The 26500-nt window shown below is 44.1% G+C and overlaps 1 protein-coding gene across 1 annotated transcript in view; it reads left to right on the top strand.

Moving 5' to 3' along the window:
* Positions 1–26500, top strand: part of LOC145409502 (sodium-coupled monocarboxylate transporter 1-like) — a 69762-nt gene that overhangs the window by 6269 nt on the left and 36993 nt on the right. The window contains exons 4-5 of the mRNA XM_080279893.1: positions 16834–16985; positions 17446–17586. Coding sequence (XP_080136019.1) covers positions 16834–16985; positions 17446–17586 — 293 coding nt within the window. The remainder of the gene's footprint in view (positions 1–16833; positions 16986–17445; positions 17587–26500) is intronic.

Genomic DNA, 26500 nt, shown 5'->3' with positions numbered 1-26500 from the left:
AACCAGTCAGGCAGTCTCAGTGTACGGCCAAACTTGCTCGAAACATGTGATCAACAAGATGAAACGAAGAACTGGGTTAGGTCTGCTTCAGTGTCCGAGTCTGAGCGTTGGACGGACCCTGAGCCTTGGGTCCTCCCGTCGATCACATGTTTGGTGCAAGTATGGCTGTACCCAGCGATCAGATTAGGGCAATTCAAATATCAGATCCATCTTAATTTTGGTCCACCCCATTCCGTTCACCTAAATTCGGTTCATTTGGGGTCAGGAAATTAAATTCAGTCAGGTTTATCAGTGCAGTTGGGCCTGTCTCATCCATTTGGCCTTGTTATGTGAAGTTAGGTTAGGAAGGTCATGCTCAGTTAAGTTCATTCGTCATCTTAGTCTTCTTTAGGTCATGCAGATCTCCGTGGGTATTCTTCACATTCTTTCCCATTTAGATTAGCTCATGTCAGGTCAGGTTTCCTATTGAAACTGCTTCTACTACTTCTGTGAACTGGAGAACCATCAACAAGAATCATTCACGCTTTGAGAGATATTCAAACGCTAGTCCTATATTATTAACACTGGAAAGAATACTGGAGCCTCATCTCACTCTCTTATGTAACCCAAAAATCAAACATTGCCAGTTTGACTATATATATATATATATATATATATATATATATAAAAGAAAAGAAATTGTATAATAGGCTAATTGTATAAGTTTTATCAGCACAGAGTCCCCGGGGGAGGGTGGGATCATAAATGTCCCCACCATCTGCCCCTCCCCAGGTGACGACTCTTAGAGCTGCCTGGATCCACTGTCTGACTCCTTTTTCATTTCTGCAACATTCGCGGCCTTTCCTCTAACTTTCTGTCTGTCGAACACCACCTCTCCTCCTCTAAACCTCTCCTTCTCTTCCTTACTGAGACTCAGCTGTCTGAGGCAACTGACAGCAAACCCTTTTCTGGATCCTCCTACTTTCTCTATACTCATTTCAAAGCCAAAGGTGGATGTTGCGTATATGTACCCAACGACCTATCTTGCTTTCGTGTTCCTGAACTTGATTCTTCTGAATTTTCTACTCTCTGGCTTCGGCTCTCCTGTCATTCTCTGACTAAATATATCTGCGCTGTGTACTTATCTCCTACAGTAATTCTACTGACTATCAAAAATTCTTTGACTGTCTTACTTCTACGATGGAACACATTCTATCCATTTCTCCTTTCTCTGAAATCTCCATTCTAGGAGACTTCAAAGTTCACCACCACCTTTGGCTCTCCTCTCCTTTCACTGATCCACCTGGTGAACAAGCCTTCATCTTTTCTATCCTAAATGACCTTGAGCAGCTTGTACAGCACCCTACCCGTATCCTTGACCACCTTGGAGTGGGCTCCAACATACTTGACCTCTTCCTTACAACTAATCCTTCTGCTTACACTAAAATGCCGGGAATAGCGACTGAGAGCAACACAACACCCCCAGGAGGAGCTTACGGAGGGGCAGACAGAGCGTCACCTGACCCCGGGTGACAAGGACATAAGTCCGCCCAGGCCACGCACCCCTATGACCCAGAACTCGCCCATTGCCGCCATAGCAGGAAAAGGAGACTACCTTGCGGGCGAGCTGACCCTCAACAGGATTGGGGTGGAGCTATTACTCTAGCTCCAGACAGCACCCCAGTGATGGCCGGTAGCCGTGCCCTTCTTGAGATGGCCTGCAGCCACTCACCCCTCCTTCAGGAGACGGCCAGTAGCCACTCCCGCCTTCGTCTTAAAACGGTTGGTAGCCGCTCCGAAGGTGCCCTTGAGACGGCCAGTAGCTGCTCGGCCCTCCCTCAGGAGATGGCTGGTAGCCGCTCCCCCACATAGGCCATGGCCAGTAGGCGGGCCCTACGGCAGGAGGCAGCCAGCAGCTGCTCCTCCGTCAGGTGCTGCCACACCCCCACGATGTGATATCCTCCAGGAGGAGGGTCACAGTCCCGAGGACCTGTGGAGAGGCCCTGTGCTATCCTCAGGGTTGTACTCCACCCAGCCGGCTCCAGAGACCCTACCTGATGGACTCCGACGACGACGGATGCTGCAGCTCACTCCTGACGGTGTTCCTGACTGCAGGAGGCCGCAGTCACCAGCCCCCACGGCCGCCCCCAGGACCCCCGGGCAAGGCCTGTCCCCACCCCGATGCCGATGACCCTCGTCTTCCATCAGGCGCCTGAGTGCGAGTTGCAGGGAGCTGTTCGGCCCCAGCCCTGAGGACCGCACCCCAACCCCCAGCCCTGACAGTGCAGGGCTCTTCGCCATCCCTAACCCCGGACGAGAGAGAACCCCCCTATGAGTGATTCCATGGCCGCTGGATACAGAGGCCACAGGCAGGACTCAGCCCCCATCAGGAGTCGGGCTGTGAGTCCTCCTGCCCCCCCACTAACCACGCCACTGCCCCACCGACAGTGAGTGACGGTGATTAGTGCAGTGACAGTGTGATAGTGACTAGAATATCGGGCAGGTGATCTCCAATAGAATATAAGTCCAAGGCCTAGTAATATGTGCTAATCAAGATCAAGGCAAACAGTGACACAGTGAGAGTAAGAAGAGAGATTTAATAACAGTGCAGTGATTTCAGTGAACATCAGACTTGGCCTTTATAGTGTAATTCCTCTGCACTACAAGACCAGTGTAATACTTGCCCAGCCAAGGTACAGCTTCTATTTCCTTCCAATTGACAGCGAGCTATTCCCCCTGCCCAAAATACTACGAACACTGTTTATTGTGCCATTCACCTGCTATCCAGAACTACTGACCAAATAGTATCCTGCGTGATACTACGGTACCAATGTATGGCTTATAATTACCCAGATTCCTGTTATTGTGACATCTACCTGTCCCACAAATAGAATTAGTCAATACACGTGTAAGGTTGTTGCCTTGAGTTTTTGTGTCCTGCCTGTCTCTCATTTGTCTAAGCTCCAGTCTAGAAAGAGAACCCATCTGCATACTAGGCATTCAAGGGACGGGAAGCTGACCCTTAAACAGCTAGCATAACATACACTGTTAATCTTTTCTATCCGTTGGGCTCTTCCGGTCATAACCTTGTTACTTTAACCTGTCCTATCATTCCGGTATGGCCTATGGATCCTCCAAAGGGACGTCGTTTGTGGCACTTTGGAGCTGAAGATTGGGAGGCCCTCAGGCAGTACTTCTTTGATTTTCCTTGGAATGATTATTGCTTCCATGGCCAGGAGCCATCTGAGTGTGCCTTGCGCATTATGGAGGTTATTCTCTCGGGCATGGAAGCATGCATTCCTTTCCCATATCCTCTGACTAATGCAAGAAAGCCTTGGTTTAATCACGCTTGTTCTAATACTGTCCGCAACAAGGAGAGGGCCTATAAAAGGTACCAGAGAAAACCCACCCAAGAATCATATCATTTTTATGTTTCTGCCTGGAATCATGCTAAGTCTGTTATTCGCCCTGCTAAAATAATTTCATCCATATTAAATGTTCTCAACTCTCCAACTCGAATTCTTCCCGCTCCTTCTGGCACCTTGCCAAAAACCTTTCTAGCAACTTTACCTCATCATCCTTCCCTCTTTTCTGCTCTGATGGCTCGGTAGCTATTTCTTCTACTGATAAAGCAGATCTATTTGCTCAGACTTTCTCCACCAATTCCACCTTAGATGATTCCAGTGCTGTTCCTCCATCACTTCCCCCCTCTGACTTCCTCATGACTGACATTAAAATTTCTTCAATTGATGTATTTTCTGCTATCGCTGGCCTCAATACTAACAAGGCATATGGGCCTCATGGAGTCCCTCCTGTTGTCCTCAAGAACTGTGCTTCTGTGCTTACACCCTGCCTAGGATAAATCTTTCACCTTTGTCTTTCAACTTGTACCTTTCCTTCTTGCTGGAAGTTTGCTCTCATTCAGCCAGTCCCAAAAAGGGGTGACTATTCCCAACCCTCTAACTATCATCCAATTCATTTAACATCCTGTGTCTCAAAAATTTTCGAGTTGACTCTTAACAGAAAATTTTAAAGTATCTTTCCTATCACAACCTTCTTTCTGATCGTCAGTATAGGTTCTGTCAGGGATGCTCCACTGGCAATCTTCTCACCTACCTTTCAGACTCCTGGTCATCCTCCTTTGGGACTTTGACGAAAGCTTTGCCATTGCACTTGACATCTCTAAGGCTTTCAATCGAGTCTGGCATAAATCTTTAATTTTCAAACTGCCCTCTTACAGTTTCTATCCTTCTATCTGTGCCTTCATCTCTAGCTTCATAAATCTTTAATTTTCAAACTGCCCTCTTACGGTTTCTATCCTTTTATCTGTGCCTTCATCTCTAGCTTCCTTTCTGGTCGTTCTATACATGGTGTTGTAGACGGCCATCGTTCTTCTCCTAGATTTATCAACAGTGGTGCTCCTCAGGGTTCTGTCCTATCACCAACTCTCTTCCTTTTATTCATCCATCATCTTATAAGCTGTACATCTAATCCTATCCATTCGTACGCTGATAATTCCACCCTTCACCTCTCCATTCGGTTCCCGCAACGTCCATCTCAGCATTTACTTCAACAAACAGGGGATGAGGCTATGACACACCTAATGTCTGACTTGGCTTGTATCTCTGACTTGGGTAAAAATAATCTTGTTTTTAATACATTAAAATCTCAGTTTTAACACCTGTCAACCCGACGAAATCTTCCACAGAAGTACCCACTAATGTTTAATAATGTTATGAAGGGAGATTTGCCAGTTAGGCAGTCTCGTATCTTCGAGACGTTTCTCGTACCTAAGTTCCTGTACGAGTCATCAGAGTTGCCAGTTTGCCTGTTGTTTGTGAGCTTAGTTATGTCGTAAGTTAAACATTAATTTTTTGTGTGCTCTTTTTCTCAATAATGTTTTATTTAAGTGATTGTTTGTTAAATTATGTAATTTAAGTTCGTATGGTAAATGATTTAGTGTTATGTAATGTAGGACAGCTTCTGCATGTTTTTGGTTCTCTGCATTGGCAACTGTTGCCTCGAGAGTAAACAAGAAGTTTCGAGAATAATGCAAGCCTATATAAGGATGGGGAAGTGATTATTACAAGTGTTGGACTTTGATGCATGGTTGTGAAGAGTGCGGACGTGTGCTGAGCTCTTCTCTAGCTTGTAGGGTTGCCTCACTGGCTTTAGTTCTTTTTTTTCACCCTTCTGGTGCTCGATAGGATAGTTAGTACTCATTTTCCTCCTCTTCCTGTTAGTTAGAACAGTAGGTGTCTGTTCTACTATACTGAGTTTACCTTTGCTTATCGCCCACGGAGGGTCCCCCCCACTGATCGCTCTGGGGCGTGAATAAACACGGTCGGGCCTCCCTGGAGTGGTTTGAGAGGGCAACCTCAGACTTAGGTGTGTGGTCCCCAGTTGTTTGTCCCTTGCTCGTTTTCTCTCCTTCTTCCCACTTCCCCCGCTAAGGGGGAGTGGTACTATGGAGGACGCCCCTACTGCCTCTCCCCCCCTCAGGGGGGGAGGTGGTCCTGACTGACACCTGACCGATCAACGGACTGACAGCCCCCAGACAGAACAGCCCCAGACTCAATTGCCTCTGGACATTAATGTAAAAAATGCCGAATTTGTAATCATCCATGCTCTAGGTTCCACTCCCTTGAGCAGTCTCAATCCCTTCATGATTAAGAAGGTTATTGATGGCTGTGCTGGGGAGGTGGAACAAGTAAAAAGACTTGTGAATGGAGACCTCCTTGTCAAGACTAATAATTCCTCCCAAGTTAAAGACTTGCTGAAGCTGCGTAAGTTTCATATCTATGATGTCGAGGCCAAGATCCCAACATCCATGAATTCCTGCAAGGGGGTTATCACTTGCAGGGATCTCATGGTGATGAGTGAGGAAGACATCATAGAGGATCTTGCTCAGCAAGATGTCATCGATGCCCAGTTTATAACTAGATTTTCCGAAGGCATATGGACGAAGACGGCCACCATTGTTTTGACTTTCGGCAAAGTTTCACTCCCGGCACATGTCAAAGTTGGCTATGAAATTGTTAATGTCAGACCTTATATCCCCAACCCACTCCGTTGCATGAAGTGTCAATTATATGGGCACATTGCTAAGAATTGTCGGGCTTCACAGTCAGTGTGTGGCAAATGTGCAACACAGGGTCACGATGCTGAGCAATGCACATCAGAGACTATCTGTTGCTTCCACTGTAAGGGTGCTCACTCCACTTCCTCTAGGGACTGTCCCAAGTGGAAGGAGGAGAAAGAGGTCTGCACAGTGAAGGCGACTGAGGGTGTCTCCTACTATGAAGCAAGGAAAAAGGTGAAGGAGTTGCATGCAACTCCTACGCCGAATAGGTCCTATGCTTCGGCGGTGATGTCCCGTCCCGTGATGTGCTCTGCTGGGACACAGACTGACCCTGAACCGGTTCCTCTTGTCACACATTCTACCTCTCCATCTCAGCCTCCTGTCCAATCCACCTCTCAACCTGATACCCCTGTTACAACTTCCTACTCTCAGGCTGCTGCTGCTTCTCAGTCAGTCAAGCCTAAAACGAAGCCTGACAACTCTTGTAAGAGTAATATGACCACCCTTACTAAGTCATGTCCTCATGTTCTTCCTGCTCCTGGCCCAGCGAGGGAGAGAAAGAATAGCTCTTCCTCGGTGGAATCTGGGAACCTCGTAATTGATGAAAATATGGAGGTTTCTGTAAGCAAGCACCGGATAGGTCCACCGGTAGTCGCTTGCCTTCTGGCGGGCGGCAAAAAAAGCCTAAACACACTGGCCTCCAACGTAAATCTTAAACTGTCGCTTTCACTGTATTACAGTGGAATTGTAGAGGTATTGGGAATAAGTTACAAGATATAGCAATCTTGCTGTCAATACACAGGCCAGACGTTGTTTGTTTACGGGAGACGTGCCTGGAGGATCATCCTGATCCTCCACAGTTCAAACACTACCACTCGCACAGAAGATATGAAGGTCACGGAGTTGCCATTTACACACACAAATCACACCCACAAACGGAAGTGATTCTAAATTCTACTCTGGAAGCTGTCGCATGCAGAGTAAAATTTAGTAACACGTATCTGTCTATTTGCTCTCTGTACTGTCCTCCACATGGCCCCATTGATAGTGATGCTTTAAATTCACTATTTGAACATCTGCCTGGAAATAAGTTAGCGTTGGGCGATTTTAACGCCCATCACTATCAGTGGGGTAGCTTGAGGATTGATGGTCGTGGGGAGCAAGTAGCCGACCTAATATTACAGTCCAACCTCTGTCTTCTGAACGATGGTAGAGCGACTCGTGTAGATGATCGTACTGGTAACTTTTCGGCCATTGACTTATCTTTGGCCTCCCCTGGTATACATCAAGATCTCTCATGGGGACCCTTACGACGACTCCTTGGGAAGTAATCATTTACCCATCTGTCTTTCTTATACACGCGACATCATTTCGGACCCTCCACCTCCAAAATTTAACTATAAGAAAGCAGATTGGGGATCCTTCTCAAGGATCGCCGATTTAGATATATCTGGGGAGACCATAGATGTTAAGGTCGAAAATATAACCCAATCCATATTACACGCAGCTGAGGCTGCTATTCCCAAGACTTCTACAGTTCATGCGAAGCATAGAGCACATTGGTGGACGCCGGATTGCCGCCAAGCATTAAGAAAACGCAATAGGAGATACAGGATTTTTGATAGTCAGCCCACTGAGAAAAATTTTATTGCATACAAACAGGCACGGGCTGAGGCAAGGAGAATAATAAGAAGGGCCAAACGTGACTCCTGGCGGTCCTTTGTGTCCACGGTGACTCGTACAACACCATTACGTAAAGTCTGGTCCACTATAAGAATATTAAATAATAAAGGCCCATATTTTCCAATCACCACCCTTCAGGTTAATAACAACATCTATGACGAGCCCGTGGACGTTGCTAACATCCTCGCCAGGAGTTTTTCTCATGTAAGTAGCTCAACCAATTATGATCCACGTTTTCAACATCATAAACGCACGGCTGAGCTACAGATATTAGACTTTGCCACAGAAGACGTAGGCTCCCCATACAACCAAGAGTTTATGCTAGATGAACTGCTCCTTGCCCTTAAATCCTGTAAAAACACCAGCCCTGGACCAGACACCATCACGTACGGTATGATCCAGCATCTTAATCAGGACAACCTGATTAAGATGTTAGCATTGTACAATGAGATTTGGGCATCTCAAACGTTCCCAAACTCATGGCACTTTGCGCACGTCATACCGATACCCAAAGAGGCTGGTCGTCTTATGAATCCCACTTCATTTCGTCCTATTGTGTTGACTTCTTGTCTATGTAAGGTCATGGAACGTATGGTTAACAATAGGCTTCTTTTTGTTTTAGAGTCGAAGAATTTGTTAAATGATCAACAATGTGGCTTCCGTAAATACAGAAGTTCACTAGATCATTTAATGAATTTGGAGCATTGTATTGCAGAGGCATTTGCCAATAAAGAATTCATGATAGGGGTATTCTTGGACATCCATAAAGCCTATGACATGACCTGGCAACACGGTATACTAATGAAGCTCTATGCTAATAGTTTAAGAGGAAATTTGCCTGTTTTTATTTCAAATTTCTTAAAAGACAGAACTTTCTCTGTCAAATTGCCCCGTAACATAACATCGGATATTTTTATCTAGGAAAACGGGGTGCCACAGGGAAGTGTGCTTAGTCCTACTTTATTTAGTATTATGATCAATGATATTCTGTCATCAGCTCCCATCCCGAGGAATCTTAAATATTGCTCTACGCTGACGATTGTGCAATATGGCACTCTTCCCGTAATGCACAATTTTCGGCGGGGCGGATTCAAGCAGCCCTTGACTCCGTCCACCAATGGGCCTTGCAGTGGGAACTAAGTTTTCCGTACGTAAGTGTGCCGCTATAGTCTTCACTAATCGTAACGTACCTAATTTGTGCTTAACTTTGGATAATCAGGCGGTACCTTTTCAAAATTCTGTAAAATTTTTAGGAATACATTTTGATTGAAGAATGAATTTTAAACTTCACGTTAATACTTTGCTTGCTCGTTGTGATAAACCGCTAAATGTTCTCAAGTACCTAGCGGGTACTACATGGGGTGCCGACAGAAAATCTTTATTTATGGTGTATAAGTCCCTTATTCGATCGAAGCTAGACTATGGCGCACAGGTGTATGGCTCGGCATCTGATGCCACGCTGAAAGGATTGGATGTGTTGCAGAATAAATGCTTGCGAATGTGTCTTGGAGCTGTCCGGTGTACCCGTGTGGCTCGTATGGAAGTGGAGGCGAATGTGCCTCCCCTCTGTATTCGCCGTGACCACCTGGCCTTGTCCTACGGCATAAGGACATTAAGGAAAAGCAATATCAGCAATGTGGCCTGTACCCCCCTACGTCATTACCACCACCTTCTGCGGGGGGTGCGTCGGCCACTTGCCGCTCGCCTCCACTTACTGACTCAGGAGCTTGATGTGGACCCCAGTGACTGTGACAAGTTGGTGCTTAAAAATATAGTGCCTTGGGAGCCACCCGGCTTTACAGTCGATGTTACATGGCTCCCAGCACCAAAGGCCAAGGCGCCGGAGGCGGAGGTCCACCATTTGTTTCGTAACATTATTGTTCGTCACTTGGGGTCCCATCAATTGTACACCGACGGCTCCAAGTCGAGTGAATGTGTGGGTGCAAGTGTGTGGTCGACTGAATGTGCCCTCAGGTATCGGTTGCCGACTCATACGTCTGTATTTACTTCAGAACTTTTTGCTATCGACAAAGCCATAGACGATGCTCTCAATTCTAGGCATGACTCATTTGTCATATTTTCAGATTCAAAATCAGCCCTTCAGGCAATTGCATCTTGCACTACGGACTCTCATGAGATCCAGGGCCGCATCATTAATAAGTTGCATTCATGCAACAAGTCATTCACGCTGATCTGGGTGCCTGGTCATTGTCGTATCTACGGCAATGAGCAGGCTGACTTACTTGCAAAGTCGGCTGTAGAGCTCGAGGAGACTTGGGACGTTCCTCGTGATCTACGGTCGAGTCTATCTCTCGGAAAGAAATCAATAAATCTTCTGTGGCAAGGTCAGTGGACCAGACTAAATATTCCAACTTGTAAGCCGTACCTGGGCGACTGGGACACTGCCAACCGCCCCAGTCGCCTAGAAGAAAAAGTGTTGGCACGGTTACGGCTTAATGCCACCATTTTAACCCACATAAAACCATATATGGAAAGACGCTTCCCACCGCACTGTGACATTTGTAATGCGGTGTTATCTATCAGTCATATCATCCTGCGCTGTCGGCGATTTATTCGTGAACGTGCTTCACTTATAAATTACTGCAGCGCAGTAGACGTCCCCTTCACCCTTTCCACCATCCTAGGTGATGGGGACATTGTTATGACTGATAAATTGATGGCTTTCTTGAGAGAGACCGGACTGATCAGAGTGATGTGACTTTTTTACTGTGTGGTTATGGTTTTTATGAACAGTAAATATGTATATATTGTAATATTAATTAGGGTTGACAGTTGACATACTTTAAATAGTTCCTCCTCCCACCGACCTATTTCTAATATAGATGTCCCCTACATTAAGCCAAGTTCCTCGCCTGACAGTCACCAGCTGATGAGTGCAAGTGTGCAATATAGGAAGGTATTGGGCACTTGCAGTCGATGGTGGTCTGCTGGGCGATGTTCTTCACTTTTTGTACAAATTATGTAAATACATTATATTATCTTGCTTAAGTTATTCTAATTAGGGACGACAGTTGACGTATATGGAAATGTTCCTGACTCGTCTGGTTCCCTTTCATATATTGATGTCCCCTATATTAGGTTGTGCCTCGACTGACAGTCACCAGGTGATGAGTGCAAGTATGTCATGTAGAAAGGCATTACATATCTGCAGTCGATGGTGTTCTGTTAGTCGAGGTATTTTTACCATTAATGTAGGTCTAGCTATTTGTCTCTGCAGGATTTAGTATAGGTTAGAGATTTGTCTGTTAGGTGATTAGTTTTAGGGTCTTTAGATTAATTTTTCTTTTATAATATAAGGTATAAAATATATAAAAACAAGAAAAAATTAAGAAAAAAAAAATAAAAAAAAAATAAAAATAAGTAAGATTAAAATTATTATATATATATGTACGTTTGCATGAAAGTGTGTCTGTATGTATGCATGGAAGTGTGTGTGTGTATGTATGTATATATATATGTTTGTATATATATGTATATATGTTTAAATGTATATATATATATATATATATATATATATATATATATATATATATATATATATATATATATTTATATATTTTTAAATTTATATATATATATATATATATATATATATATATATATATATATATGGCCTTAATAACCAGGGGCTTCGGCCCCAATGGTTGATAGGCCGGAAAAAAAAAAAAATTACAAGTTTTGTCCGGTGTCAGGTCAGTTTGAGTGAAGTGCAGTAGGTTTTGGTTCAGTGTGGTGCAGTGTCAGAATCAATGAAGATTATATATTTTTGGTACCGGTACTTGTGAAAACAGTGGCAAACAGGAACGGGTTATTGAAGTTTGTATATCACTGGAGCTTGAGAGAACAGTGAAGTGACAAGCATTAAGTGTAATAACTGTGAAGTTTGCTAAGCATTAAGTGTAATAGCAGTTAGTAAAGTGTGTATAGCTCCAGTGCTTGTGAGAACAGTGAAGTTGGAAAGCATTCAGTGGAATTACATGGAAAATAAAGACAGTGAACTTTAAGGAGCCAGTGTTTATTTTCGCCTCAGCTGATCTTGTGTACTGCACACACAAAGGCTGACCATAGGAAGAACAACTCACTGGGCAACGTCCTTCCTGTACTGTACTACTGCTGTTGGAGCCTGTGGCAGTGTGGGAACTGGGACGTAACACTGGTGTCAGGAGAGAGGAATTATTATTTCAGGGCTGCAGTGAGTCTAATCTTCGACATGGAGCAGGAAGGTGTCCAGACAAGAGTCCAGGCTAGGCAGGAAGAGGCATTGCTGGGTGGAATTATGAAACTATTACAAGCATATATTCAAACACAAAACGAAGGACAGAAAAAACTCCAAGCACAATTACAAGCACAGAGTGAAGGACAGGAAAAACTCCAAGCACAAGTACAGGTCCAAGGTGAAAAACGGAAAGAGCTCAAGAACGAACTCAAGGAACAATTACAGGCACAGAATGAAGAACAGAAAGAACAATATGAACAGCTTCGGGAGGCATTACGGGGGCAACGGGGGGAGGTGGAACTGAGGGTTCAAGGACAGCCAGATGCTTTCATGGTGGAAATGAAGGAAGAACAGCAACAGCCTAAGGAGGAAGTAGATGCTAAGCTAGAGCAGCAGAAGTATAAGGTAAGCAATAATGTGATGGAATGTAAACAGCATGTAGATGACAAGTTGAAGACAATTAGCGAGGAAATAGTGATGGAGTGCAAACAGCATGTGGACAGCCAGCTGAAGATTAGTGAGGGAATAGTGATGGAGTGCAGACAGCATGTAGATGACCAGTCAAAGCATGTAGCCGATCATGTGCAGATAATTAGTGAGAAAATTGAGGCTGTAGAGAAATATTGCACTGCTGAGCCTCAGGTTAGTGTACAGGGAGCATAAGAAAGGAATGGCCAGTGTATGGTGAATCTTGGCGGATCCTGGACATCTGAAGAAGGCATTGCAGGGTTGAATAACCAGAATGTTGGAGGTTCAAGTCCTGGACATAATTACGTTGCCCCAGTTTTTAGGCCCCAAACCCGTGAAGTGCATGGCTATAATGGGGATTCAGTTAAGAAGAAACCTCAAGAAAGTGATGGTAGAGTATCTTGGGAAGCATACCTTGCACAGTTTGAGTTACTTGCGGGTCAGAATGGTTGGGATGATAAAAAGAAGGCTGCAGAAGACCCACCACTGAAGAAATGCAGGAGAACCTTGATGAATAGTGTGCAAGAAGACAGAAGGACAGACGACATGCAGCATAGTAGGAATGGGAATCAAAGGAAGAAATGCTGCTGTACTGTAGTGACGGGGCCGGCGTTGGACAGAGAAGACCTGGGGAGGATGCAGATGGAGGGTGGAGATTTGCAACCAGTGCTGGAGTGGCTGCAGGGGAGTGCAGTGCAACCATCATGGGGAGGAGTTTCCAGGTTGCCCTGCGACCAGGAGCTGCTGGAGTCAGTGGGACCTTCTTCGTTGCAACAGACTACTGGAGCATCAGTGGAAGACACCCAATGGCCTCAGCGAGTGTTGGCAACTGGTGGTTCTGAAGAAGATGAGGTCTGAGATCTTGGATAAGTCCCATAACCAGATCACTAGCGGGCACCTGGGAGTGAAGACAATTCTAAGCCAGCTGCGACACAAGTTCTACTGGATTGGCATGCGTCAGGATGTCGAAGAGTGGTGCCGGGCCTGTGATTTGTGCTGTGCCAAGAAGGGACCCAAGAAACGTGGTTGCGCCCCTCTCCAGCTGTACCAAGTGGGTGCTCCGATGGAAAGAGTTGCGGTGGACATTGCTAGACCTTTGCCACTCACTGAGAGAGGAAACCAGTATATATGTGTTGCCATGGACTACTTCACAAAGTGGCCAGAAGCCTATGCTATCCCTGATCAAGAGGCTGCGACTGTTGCTCAGGTGTTGGTTGATCAGTTTTTCTGTAGTTTTGGGATGCCACAAAAGCTACATTTAGACCACGGTAGAAACTTCGAGTCTGCTGTGTTCTGTGAGTGCTGCAAGTTATTGGGGATCAAGAAGACCAAGATGACCCCACTAAGGCCACAGTCAGATGGGATGGTGGAAAAATTCAACTGGACCCTGGGACAAGAACTGACCAAGTACTGCGTAGATGGACAAACGGATTGGGACCAGAAATTACCCGCGTTGCTGATGGCATATCGGTCTGCATCCCATGACTCTACTGGCTACACTCCTGCAAAACTGATGTTGGGCCACGAGTTACGTTTACCTGTTGACTTGTTAATGGGAAGACCACCTGGTGAAGAGCTGCCTACAGACACCACCGGGTATGTGAAACACCTTCAGGAAAGGATGGCAGAGGTACATCATGAAGTGCAAGGAGCCCTCAAGTTTTCAGGAGAGGTGATGAAGTGCAAGTATGAGGCCAAGGCAAGTGAGGTGAGCTTCAGGGATGGTGACCAAGTTTGGTTATACAATCCTCAGCGAAAGAAGGGACAGTCACCAAAGTTGCAGAGCCCATGGGAAGGGCCTTACACTGTGTTGGACGCCTATCAGATGAAACATATCGAATTCGGAAAGACAGGAAGTCTCGCCCAAAGGTGGTACACGTGAACCGTCAGTGGCGGTACCATGGGCCAGGACAGTTCAGCTGGGACGTCTCTGAGGAATTGTGCTCACCTGCAACCGAGGATGTTGAGGAGGACAAAGGAGATGAAGTGCAAGAGGATGGTGACAGTTCCTCAAGAGAAGAAGTGCATCAAGAAGAGGACCAAGACCTTCCTGGAGGAGTGGACTGTCTGGAGAAGCAAGGACATCGTCGGAAGTGGCACAGAAGAAGACCTGATAAGTTGAAGGTTTATTTTGTGTATAGTTAGATGTTCCATTAAGATTAAGGTTTATGTTTGTATGTATTGTGCAGTTTTGTCGGGATGACAAAGAACTAGGGAGAGGGTAGTGTTATGAAGGGAGATTTGCCAGTTAGGCAGTCTCGTACCTTCAAGACATTTCTCGTACCTAAGTTCCTGTACGAGTCATCGGAGTTGCCAGTTTGCCTGTTGTTTGTGAGCTTAGTTATGTCGTAAGTTAAACATTCATATTTTTGTGCTCTTTTTCTCAATAATGTTTTATTTAAGTGATTGCTGGTTAAATTAAGTAATTTAAGTTCGTATGGTAAATGATTTAGAGTGTTATGTAATGTAGGACAGCTTTTGCATGTTTTTGGCTGTCTCTGCATTGGCAACTGTTGCCCGTCGAGAGTAAACACGAAGTTTCGAGAATAATGCCAGCCTATATAAGGATGGGGAAGAGATTATTACAAGTTTAGTCGGGTGTCGGGTCAGTTTGAGTGAAGTGCAGTAGGTTTTGGTTCAGTGTGGTGCAGTGTCAGAATCAATGAAGATTATATATTTTTGGTACCGGTACTTGTGAAAACAGTGGCAAACAGGAACGGGTTATTGAAGTTTGTATATCACTGGAGCTTGAGAGAACAGTGAAGTGACAAGCATTAAGTGTAATAACTGTGAAGTTTGCTAAGCATTAAGTGTAATAGCAGTTAGTAAAGTGTGTATAGCTCCAGTGCTTGTGAGAACAGTGAAGTTGGAAAGCATTCAGTGGAATTACATGGAAAATAAAGACAGTGAACTTTAAGGAGCCAGTGTTTATTTTCGCCTCAGCTGATCTTGTGTACTGCACACACAAAGGCTGACCATAGGAAGAACAACTCACTGGGCAACGTCCTTCCTGTACTGTACTACTGCTGTTGGAGCCTGTGACAGTGTGGGGACTGGGACATAACAATCCTGCATCATCCTTGAACATGCTTGGGGTTTCATTCACACAAGACATATCTTAGAAAGATCATACTGCATCTCTTGTAGAATCTGCTTTCAAGAGATTAGGTGTGCTAAGGCGACTCCCTGCCTTCTTTACCCCTGCACAGTTCTTGACTTTATACACGGGCTTTATTCTCCCCTGTTTAGAGTACAACTCTCATGTGTGGGGAGGCTTACCACATACAGCACTTCTCAGTAGGGTGGAGTCAAACGCTATTCGTCTCATGAACTCTCCTCCCCTTATTGGCTCCCTTCAACCTCTGTCTCTTCACCGCACTGTTGCCTCTTTATGTCTATTCTATCACTGCTTCAATGGTCACTGCTCCTCTGAACTGTCTGCTCGCATCCCTCCACCTCTACGACGGGCGCGTAGCACCCATCTAGCAACAAACTTTCATCCCTTTTCTGTCCAACTCTCTAATGCAAGAGTTAACCATTACTCCCAGTCCTTCATTTATGCAACAGGTCAACTCTGGAACTGTCTCCCTCTGTCTGTATTTCCTACTTCCTATGATCTCCAGTCTTTAAAACGCAGTGTGTCCAGGCATCTCGAAATGAATGGATCTTGAATTTGACTCTCTTTTGTATTGTTTTTTTTTTTTTTTCTCTTGGAAGGAATGTTCATGCGGGCCCAGCCTTTGGTTCCTTCTTCCTCGCATAAAAAAAAAAAAACAGCGACTTTAAGAGCACCTTGATCTTCACTAGATGCTCCTTGCTTGAAAATGAGTCGGTAACGTGAAATACAAAAGGGAAATAGGATGGATGAAAATGAGTGTAGCTGTTACGCCTTTCAAACCGAGGACTCATTTTTCGTGTCGGTATATCAGTCTTTACGGAATTATATGCAGGTTAGGTGATCTCTCTCTCTCTCTCTCTCTCTCTCTCTCTCTCTCTCTCTCTCTCTCTCTCAACTGGAGGGGTTAGATATAGCCTTCATTAATTCCTTCGGAGGTCTATCCAAAGTAAAAAAAAAAATAATAAAATCGTTCGTGGCTATCAAGAATAACTACAAAAGACGTCAGCGTAAGGAAGGGGTTAAGTGAAGGGTAGATGTAGTCTGTTTTGTTGTCAGGTAAGGAGTCTCCCTAATACCTCTTCCTTAGCGATTTATTTTTGGATGTGGCTGGTTAATATCCTTTTGTACGTTACTTATGCAGAGTATGGCTATGTCTGAAGGATTTACATAACACAAAAGAGGACAGTAAGATGTAAAAAGCAAAATAAATCGCTTGGGAAAAGGCGTTAGGGAGCTTCCTTAACCGCCGGGGCTGTGTGGTTGCAGGGTGGTGTGAGGGCCGTGGTGTATACTGATGTGATGCAAACGCTGCTCATGTTCGGCGGGGTGCTGGTCGTGGTCATCATCTGCTGCCAGGAAATTGGTCTTGGCAATGTCTGGACCATAGCTGACCAGGGCTCCAGGATAGAGTTCTTCAAGTGAGTCACCGTTACTTCGGCGCAAATTCCAAATGACGGAAAGCGCCAGAATCTGCAATGGGAGTACCGTTTGATTCTTGTGATTGGGGAAATGGTTGTATTTTAACCGTAAAGCACAAAACTCTCTCTCTCTCCCTGTGTGTGTGTGTGTGTGTGTGTGTGTGTGTGTGTGTGTGTGTGTTTTGAAAGGGAATAATATGGTGTGCGTTTAATTTCAATAAAAACAATCTACTGTCATTTTGCGCACATATATAATAAAGCCTATTTATTCGAGTCAACTTCATAAAATTCAATGTGATTAAAAAAAAAAAAAAAAAAAAACATAAAGTCATACAGGTAAGAGTTAACATTAGAGTCTGCTTTATAATATTCAACGACACTGAAATAATAAGGAGAAAAAATATACAGTATTTGATCCTACAGTAACAGGCCACACTACAGCCTCCTGTTTCTGCCCTAGCATGAACACAAGTCCTTTCGTGCGCCACACCTTCTGGTCGACCACCGTGTTTGGCTTCTACTTCACCTTGGAGGTCATTGGCGTCAACCAGCCCAGCTACCAGAGATTTGCTTCCATCGGCAACCTCGCTATGGCACAAAGGTTAGATGGCCTTGTTTACATCTCTCTATCCATCGGTCTATCTACCTTCCTATTTATATTGAAGGGAGACTAAGTGGCTGTAACATTTTTAGAAAGATGCTTAGAAGTGTTATAGATACGAAAGCAGTTAGAGGTGATGGTGGAAGTTCATTGATCATAAGACTGTGGTATAAAAGATATAGCTGCGAGAATCGTGGTGGATAGAGAGGAAGGGGACAACGGGAATGACAAGTAGCGAAGTTTAAAGTGAAAGCAGTGAGATGAGTACCGAGGGAAAAGATGAGTTAGAGTCAATGAATTAGGAATAAATTGATTAGGAAAACGTGTGGAGCTGATGAAGGGAGTGCGTGGCTAGGAATGCAAGGGTAGCAAGGAGTAAGAAAGGTTCAATTTGGTGGGATGCCTATGTTGAATGGGCAGTGGGGGAAAAGGGGAGACAAGAGTGGATGCAAGACAGTCAAATGAATTAAGGGAATATGCTGAGGGTAAGAAGGGTGTGTGGATACCATAGAGAAGACATGCACAACAAAAATGCGTAACCCCACTCAGGGCTTCCACGAGCAAATTTCCCTTTACCCTAAAAATCTTCCTGAAATACCCTAAAAGTCTGAATTTTACCCTAAAAATTTTGCTTTGTGATATATATATATATATATATATATATATATATATATATATATATATATATATATATATATATGGAGAGAGAGAGAGAGAGAGAGAGAGAGAGAGAGAGAGAGAGACTGTAGCACCAGTCGAGCAGGGCAGTACTCCCGAGGTGGATGGAAAGCTGATGACAGGGAGTGCTGGAGCTCCCGTTTCATCAGCCCTCAGGACTAGTTCCTGACCATCCCCCTTTGCTGAACTTTTTCAGTGTCTCAGTTACACAGAGAGTAGGCCACCATGCTCTCCAGTACAAATTTCTCTAACTATCTTCACCAAACTACATTCACAGTACGCACTACACTTCCTATTCAAAATTTACCTAAAATGGCGTCGTTATATCAAGCCTCGGAGTCCCCAGGGGGGGGGACCATAAATGCCCCCACCATCTGCCCCTCTCCCGATGACGACTCAAGGTGCCTGGAACCACTGTCTGACTCTCTTCTTCTTCATTTCTGCAACATTCGCGGCCTTTCCTCTAACTTTCGGTCTGTTGAGCACCACCTCTCCTCCTCTAAACCTCACCTTCTTTTTCTAACGGAGACTCAGCTGTCTGAGGCAACTGACAGCAAACCCTTTTCTGTATCCTCCTACTTTCTCTATACTCATTTCAAAGCCAAAGGTGGCTGTTGTGTATATATACGCAACGACTTATCTTGCTCTCGTGTTCCTGAACTTGATTCTTCTGAATTCTCCACACTCTGGCTTCGGCTTTCCTGTCATTCTCTGACTAAATATATCTGTGCTGTTTACTTATCCCCTAATTCTACTGACTATCAAAAATTCTTTGACTATCTTACTTCTACGATGGAACACATTCTATCCATTTCTCCTTTCTCTGAAATCTCCATTCTTGGAGATTTCAATGTTCACCACCACCTTTGGCTCTCCTCTCCTTTCACGGATCCACCTGGTGAACAAGCCTACATCTTTTCTATCCTTAATGACCTAGAGCAGCTTGTACAGCACCCTACCCGTATCCCTGACCGCCTTGGAGAGAGCTCCAACATACTTGACCTCTTCCTCACAACTAATCCTTCTGCTTACTCTGTTAATCTTTTCTCTCCGTTGGGCTCCTCCGATCACAACCTTATTACCTTAACCTGTCCTATCACTCCGGTACGGCCTGTGGACCCTCCAGGGAAACGTCGTCTGTGGCATTTTGGAGCCGCAGACTGGGAGGCCCTCAGGCAGTACTTCTTTGATTTTCCCTGGAATGATTATTGCTTCCATGGCCGTGAGCCATCTGAGTGTGCCTTGCGCATTACGGAGGTTATTCTCTCGGGCATGGAAGCATACATTCCTTTCTCATATCCTTTGACTAACGCAAGAAAGCCTTGGTTTAATCACGCTTGTTCTAATGCTGTCCGCAACAAGGAGAGGGCCTACAAAAGGTACCGGAGCCAACCCACCCCTGAATCACATCATCTTTACGTTTCTGCCCGGAATCGTGCTAAGTCTGTTCTTCGCTCTACTAAAAATAATTTCATCCATACTAAATGCTCTCAACTCTCCAACTCGAATTCTTCCCGCTCCTTCTGGCATCTTGCCAAAAATCTTTCTAACAACTTTACCTCATCATCCTTCCCTCCTCTTTTCTACTCTGATGGTTCTGTAGCTATTTCTTCTACTGATAAAGCAGATCTCTTCGCACAGACTTTCTCCTCCAATTCTACCTTAGACGATTCCGGTGCTGTTCCTCCATCACTTCCCCCCTCTGACTTCCTCATGGCTGACATTAAAATTTCTTCAGTTGATGTATTTTCTGCCATCACTGGCCTCAGTACTAACAAAGCATATGGGCCTGATGGGGTCCCTCCTGTTGTTCTCAAGAACTGTGCTTCTGTGCTTACACCCTGCCTAGGCAAACTCTTTCGTCTTTGTCTCTCAACTTGTACCTTTCCTTCTTGCTGGAAGTTTGCTCTCATTCAGCCAGTCCCAAAGAAGGGTGACCACTCCCAACCCTCCAACTATCGTCCAATTGCTTTAACGTCCTGTATTTCAAAAGTTTTCGAGTCAATTCTTAATAGAAAAATTTTAAGGCATCTTTCCTATCACAACCTTCTTTCCGATCGTCAGTATGGGTTCCGTCAGGGACGCTCCACTGGCGATCTTCTCACCTACCTTTCAGACTCCTGGTCATCCTCCTTTCGGGACTTTGGCGAAAGCTTTGCCATTGCACTTGACATCTCAAAGGCTTTCGATCGAGTCTGGCATAAATCTTTAATTTCCAAACTGCCCTCCTACGGTTTCTATCCTTCTATCTGTGCCTTCATCGCTAGCTTCCTTTCTGGTCGTTCTATAGCCGCTGTTGTAGACGGCCATCGTTCTTCTCCTAGATCTATCAACAGTGGTGTTCCTCAGGGCTCTGTCCTATCACCAACTCTCTTCCTTTTATTCATCAATGATCTTCTAAGCTGTACATCTAACCATATCCACTCATACGCTGATGACTCCACCCTTCACCTTTCCATTCGGTTCCCGCAACGCCCATCTCAACAGTTACTTCAACAAACAAGGGATGAGGCTATGGCACACCTAATGTCTGACTTGGCTCGTATCTCTGACTGGGGTAAAAATAATATGGTTGTTTTTAATGCATCTAAGACTCAGTTCTTACACCTTTCAACCCGACAAAATCTTCCACAGGTATACCCACTAATGTTTAATAATATTCAGCTTAATCCTGCATCATCCTTGAACATGCTTGGGGTTTCATTTACTCAGGACTTATCTTGGAAAGATCATATTACATCTCTTGTAAAATCTGCTTCCAAGAGATTGGGTGTGCTAAGCCGACTCCGCTCTTTCTTTACCCCTGCGCAATTGTTGACTCTATACAGGGGTTTTATCCGCCCCTGTGTGGAGTACAACTCTCATGTGTGGGGTGGCTCCCCACATACAGCTCTTCTCAATAGGGTGGAGTCAAAGGCTTTTCGTCTCATTAACTCTCCTCCTCTTACTGACTCCCTTCAACCTCTGTCTCTTCGCCGCACTGTTGCATCTTTATCTCTTTTCTATCGCTACTTTAATGGTCACTGCTCCTCTGAACTGTCTGCTTGCATTCCTCCACCTCTACGACGGGCGCGTAGCACCCGTCTGGCAGCAAACTCTCATCCTTTTTCTGTCCAACTCTCTAATGCAAGAGTTAACCGTTACTCCCAGTCTTTCATTTATGCAACAGGTCAGCTCTGGAACTGTCTCCCTCTGTCTGTATTTCCTGCTGCCTATGATCTCCAGTCTTTCAAACGCAGTGTGTCCAGGCATCTCAAAATGATCGGATCTTGAATTTGGCTCTATATTGTATTTTGTTTTTCTCTTGGAGGGAACTGTTACTGCGGGCTCATGGCCTTTAGTTCCTTCTTCCTCGCATATATATATATATATATATATATATATATATATATATATATATATATATATATATATATATATATATATATATATTGTTACGGAACACAGAAAGATAATGTACGCTTTAAGTGAGAATACTAAAAATCACTACTGTCCCGTAAAGTTCCAGGTTCAAAACAAAAGAGTTAGGTAAAATTACAAATTAAAGTTTAATGCTCAAACTAACAACTAAACATTCAGGACTCATAATGATAATGTAATGGCAAAAAACAGGTTAAATATATGGTTAACTGCAATAGCCTCTATTAACACGAAATTAGCAAGAGTAAATTTATCTAAGTCAGCCCTGATAAAATGAGAAAACCAGATAATACTCAGTGAATGCATGATATATTATTACAGATACAAAATATTATTAATGATGGCTGACAATAAGAACCTTACATGAATTACAAAAACCTCACTAGGCCTACGAATTAACACCTTATGCTATACAGTACAAGAAAAAAATGCAATAACAGTTATACTCAAATTACACAGCTGCTAGTTGGTTGGAGACTTCCTGAGCACTCACAATAATAACAACTGTACAGGGGAGGACAGAGATGTGAGCAAAATGAGGAGTAGATCTAAGTGACAATTAATGTAGAGACTGAGCTCATTATATATGGGCCGGCAGAGCTTGATACAACTTGTAAGAAGGACGCGCAAATGAAGCCATAGGGGACAAAGAGTTGACACTCCTGCTCTGAACAAGAGAAAGAACGACTTACTCTACTATAAGGGAGAGAAGGGGGGAGTGAGGTAGAACACGCTCGTGATCAAACATGCAGCATACTGTACGTTAGAATTACACAAAGGATGATGAAATCATAGGCTATGTAACATCTCCCAAAAAAGAAAAAGAAATTTACAAAGGAAATTTCTTATTACTCTAAAACAATCTGTCTAAAGTCTAGATAAGCAATCTGCAATAACATTTTCTTTCCCCTTGACATGCTGTATGTCTAATGAATACTCCTGAAGATGTAGACTCCATCTTGTCAATCTCTGATTTTTATCTTTAAACTTACTAAGGAATTTCAGTGGGTTATGATCGGTATAAATGACTATGGGGTCAAAACCAGAACACAAATAAAATGAAAAATGCTGTAAACCCAAAATCAAGGCCAAAAGCTCTTTCTGAATAGCTGAGTAGTCCTTTTGAGGTGGAGTGAACTTCTTACTGTAATAAGATACAGGGTGTTCAATACCCTGATCATCCTCTTGCAGCCAAACAGCCCCAGCTCCTGTTTCACTTGCGTCAACAGCCATCTTAAAAGGCTTAGCAAAATTTGGAGTAGCGAGCACTGGCTGACTTAATAGGATAGCTTTAACTTTGCTGAAAGAGGATTCACAGTCATCGGTCCAGACAAATTTAACTCTCTTTTTCAGTAGGTCTGTAAGTGGTGATACAAGAATTGAAAAGTTAAGAACAAATCTCCTGTAATAACCTACCATTCCCAAAAATCTTTGTAGCTCTTTCCTACTTTTAGGTCTGGGAAGATCACTTATAACCTGAACCTTAGCTCCTGGTGGTGCAACATGTCCATCACCAATTACGTACCCAAGGTACTGAACTTTAGCTTGACCAAACTCACACTTTGATAAATTAGCAACAAGATTAGCCTGAACCAAAAGCTCATGAAATTTACTGACATGGCATAGGTGATCTTTCCAGTTGTCACTGAAGATTAATACATCATCAATATAAACAACACACCCTGCCAAACCCTCTGTCACAACATTCATGAGCTTCTGAAAAGTGGCTGGTGCATTCTTTATACCAAATGGCATTACAGAACATGCAAAAGTCTTTCCTAGTGTTACAAAACATGAGATCTCCCTAGCACGTTCAGTCATAGGTACTTGCCAGTATCCCTTTAACAAATCAAACTTTCTTATGTACCTAGCCTTTCCGATCTTGTCTATGCAATCTTCCACACGAGGGAGAGGGTAAGTGTCTGTTTTGGTTATCTGATTAACACGTCTGTAGTCGATGCAAAGCCGCTGTGACCCACCTGGCTTAGGGACTAGAGTGACAGGAGAACTCCACTCGCTCTGACAGGGCTCAATCATCTTGCGGTCCAACAGGTAGCAAAGCTCCTTCTCGATGAGAGGAACTTTCACTGGGTTCACACAGTAAGGAGGCAATTTAATTGACTTTGCGTCTCCAACATCGACATCATGCATCAACACAGTGGTTCTTCCTGGAGTGGCACGGAACACTTGCGGGTACTCCTGCAGTAATGCCGAAAACTCCTGCCTTTCCTCGGGAGCTAGATGACAAAGCTTAGTCTGGAGATCATTCATGATATCAGGATTCTTCCCCAAACTATCACTCAGGCTCATACTGCATGGGAGAGCTTCACTTGCAGACTCGGGTGGAACAGCTACAGTGCAGACTGGGTTATTTTCGTCCCGCCTGTGATATAACTTTAGCATGTTGATGTGACAAAGTTGCTTGTTCTTTCAACGATCTGGTGTGGCGATGACATAGTTGACATCACTGAGTTTCTTCTCCACGAAATAAGGACCACTAAACTTGACTTGAAGAGGTTGCCCATGCACCGGTAGCAGAATCAAAACCTGATCTCGTGGCTGAAGGTGGCGTAACCTGGACTTCTTATCATACCAAGTCTTCATCTTCTCCTGAGCAGCTCCTAAATTCTCTCTCGCCAGCTGTAAAGCAGTGGACAGCCGTTCTTTGAACTTCATCACAAACTCCAGCAGGTTGACGTCATCTTCCTCCGACAGCCAGCATTCCTTGAGTAACTTAAGGGGTCCTCTTACTTCATGGCCAAACAGTAGTTCAAAAGGTGAGAAGCCCAGTGATTCATTTGGAGATTCTCTTGCGGCAAATACAACGAATGGAAGACCTTTATCCCAGTCTTTCTGATGTTCCAAACAGTATTTCTTGAGCATCGATTTGAGTGTTTCATGATATCTCTCCAACGCTCCTTGGGTCTGGGGATGGTAAGCTGAAGACGTGATCTGGGTGATGCCCAACTATTTCAGAGACTGCTTGAAAACATTTGACATGAAATTACTTCCCTGGTCTGACTGTACCTCCATGGGCAGACCAAACTTTGTGAAGAACCCTAGCATTTCCTTAACCACGTTCTTTGCTGAGATATTTCTAAGTGGAATGGCTTCAGGATAACGAGTAGCCATATCAATCAGGGTCAACACATAAAATCCTGAAGAAGTCTTAGGAAGAGGGCCCACAATATCCACCAACATACGGGTGAATGGCGCCTCAGAAGGAGGAATGGGAACTAGAGGTGCAACCTTTTCGGTCTGATTACACTTCCCCACAACTTGACAGGTGTGACAAGACTTACAATACCAGGAAACATCCCTGAAGATACCTGGCCAGTAGAAGTGTTTCAAAATGCGTGCCACAGTCTTCCTCACTCCAAGGTGTCCTGCCAAACTGGAATCATGAGCCACTCTAATGATATCCTGCCTACAAACACGAGGGATGACAACTTGATGTACAACCTCCCATTCACAGTCGGCTGATGCTGTTGGGGGTCTCCACTTCCTCATAAGTACTCCTGACTTTATATAATAACAAGTAGAAGCACCGGCTGACTCTTCCACACTGCAAGCAGAGTTAGCTAGACCTTTCAACTCAGGGTCAGCAACCTGCAACTCAACCAACTCTTGACGAGACAAATTATCAACACTACGGGGTACTGCCTCATCTGGTGAGTGGTCCAAATTAGCAAGAAAAGTGTCAGCTACGATAACATCATCATCATCATTATCCTCTAAGTCACCAGTAACTTTAGACTTAGCCCTAGTGACAGCACATGCAGGGAACACATCAGGGACATCACAGTCCTAGACCACAGCCACTGGCTCACTAGACAACTGAGGAGCTGGACACACTTGACTTCCACCAATATCATTTCCAAGTAAGAAAGTTACACCTGACATTGGGAGTGTCTCAACCAACCCAACCATAACGGAACCATTAACAAAACCAGACTCTAAATTCACTCTGCACAGAGGGACAGAGAAGTAATTATTCCCTACACCTTGTAAGATTACAGTTTCATCAGAGGAATTAACATTAGAGCCTAGAACACTGGTCAGCATAAGGGATTGGCAAGCACCTGTATCACGATATATTTGAACTGATTTCCTGTCATTACTGTCCAGAGGACTGACAAAACCATCAGACAGGAAATTAGCACATGAACTCTTGAGAGTGTCACCCACGTTACTGCTCAAAAGAGGAGCTCCATCATGAGAATTTAATTTACCCCTCAAAGCAGGTTCAGTTAACTCAGTTAAAGAATTCTGGGAACTCTCAAGGGTGGACACTAGACCAATTGACTGAATATTTAAAGACTCCTTTTTGTTCACATCACGCTGTCTCCTGAAACATTTCTCCGTAGTATGACCAAGCTTACTACAATAAGTACATTTACTTTTCTGAAATCTAGAGGTGAAGCTGGTATTTACTTCCTGAGAAACATCATCTTTATTCTCTTTCCTGTTACCTGTACTCTGAGTAGAGGCAACGTACTTACTCTCAGCTTTCCTTTTTTCTCTAGAATATCTCTTGTGAGTGAGAACATATTCATCAGCTAAAACTGCAGCATCAGACAAATTATCTATTCTTTTCTCATCAAGATATAGGCTTACATCTTTATTAATACACCTTTTGAAGTCCTCCGGCAAAATCATCTGCTTAAATTTGTCAAAATCAAAATCCACATTCTTAGAATTTAACCACTGCTCTAACAGATCTTCTTTGATTTTTGCATACTCAACATGGGATTGCTTATCTTGCTTATAAGTTGTCCTAAATTTTACTCTATAGGCTTCAGGAACAAGCTCATAG

This window comes from Coenobita brevimanus, chromosome 81 (assembly GCF_032717465.1).
Source record: "Coenobita brevimanus isolate Jiangsu-jjx chromosome 81, ASM3271746v2, whole genome shotgun sequence".
Classification (NCBI taxonomy): Eukaryota; Metazoa; Arthropoda; class Malacostraca; order Decapoda; family Coenobitidae; genus Coenobita; species Coenobita brevimanus.
The sequence above is the reverse complement of the archived record's forward strand: the minus strand, read 5'-3'. Positions and strand labels throughout refer to the sequence as shown.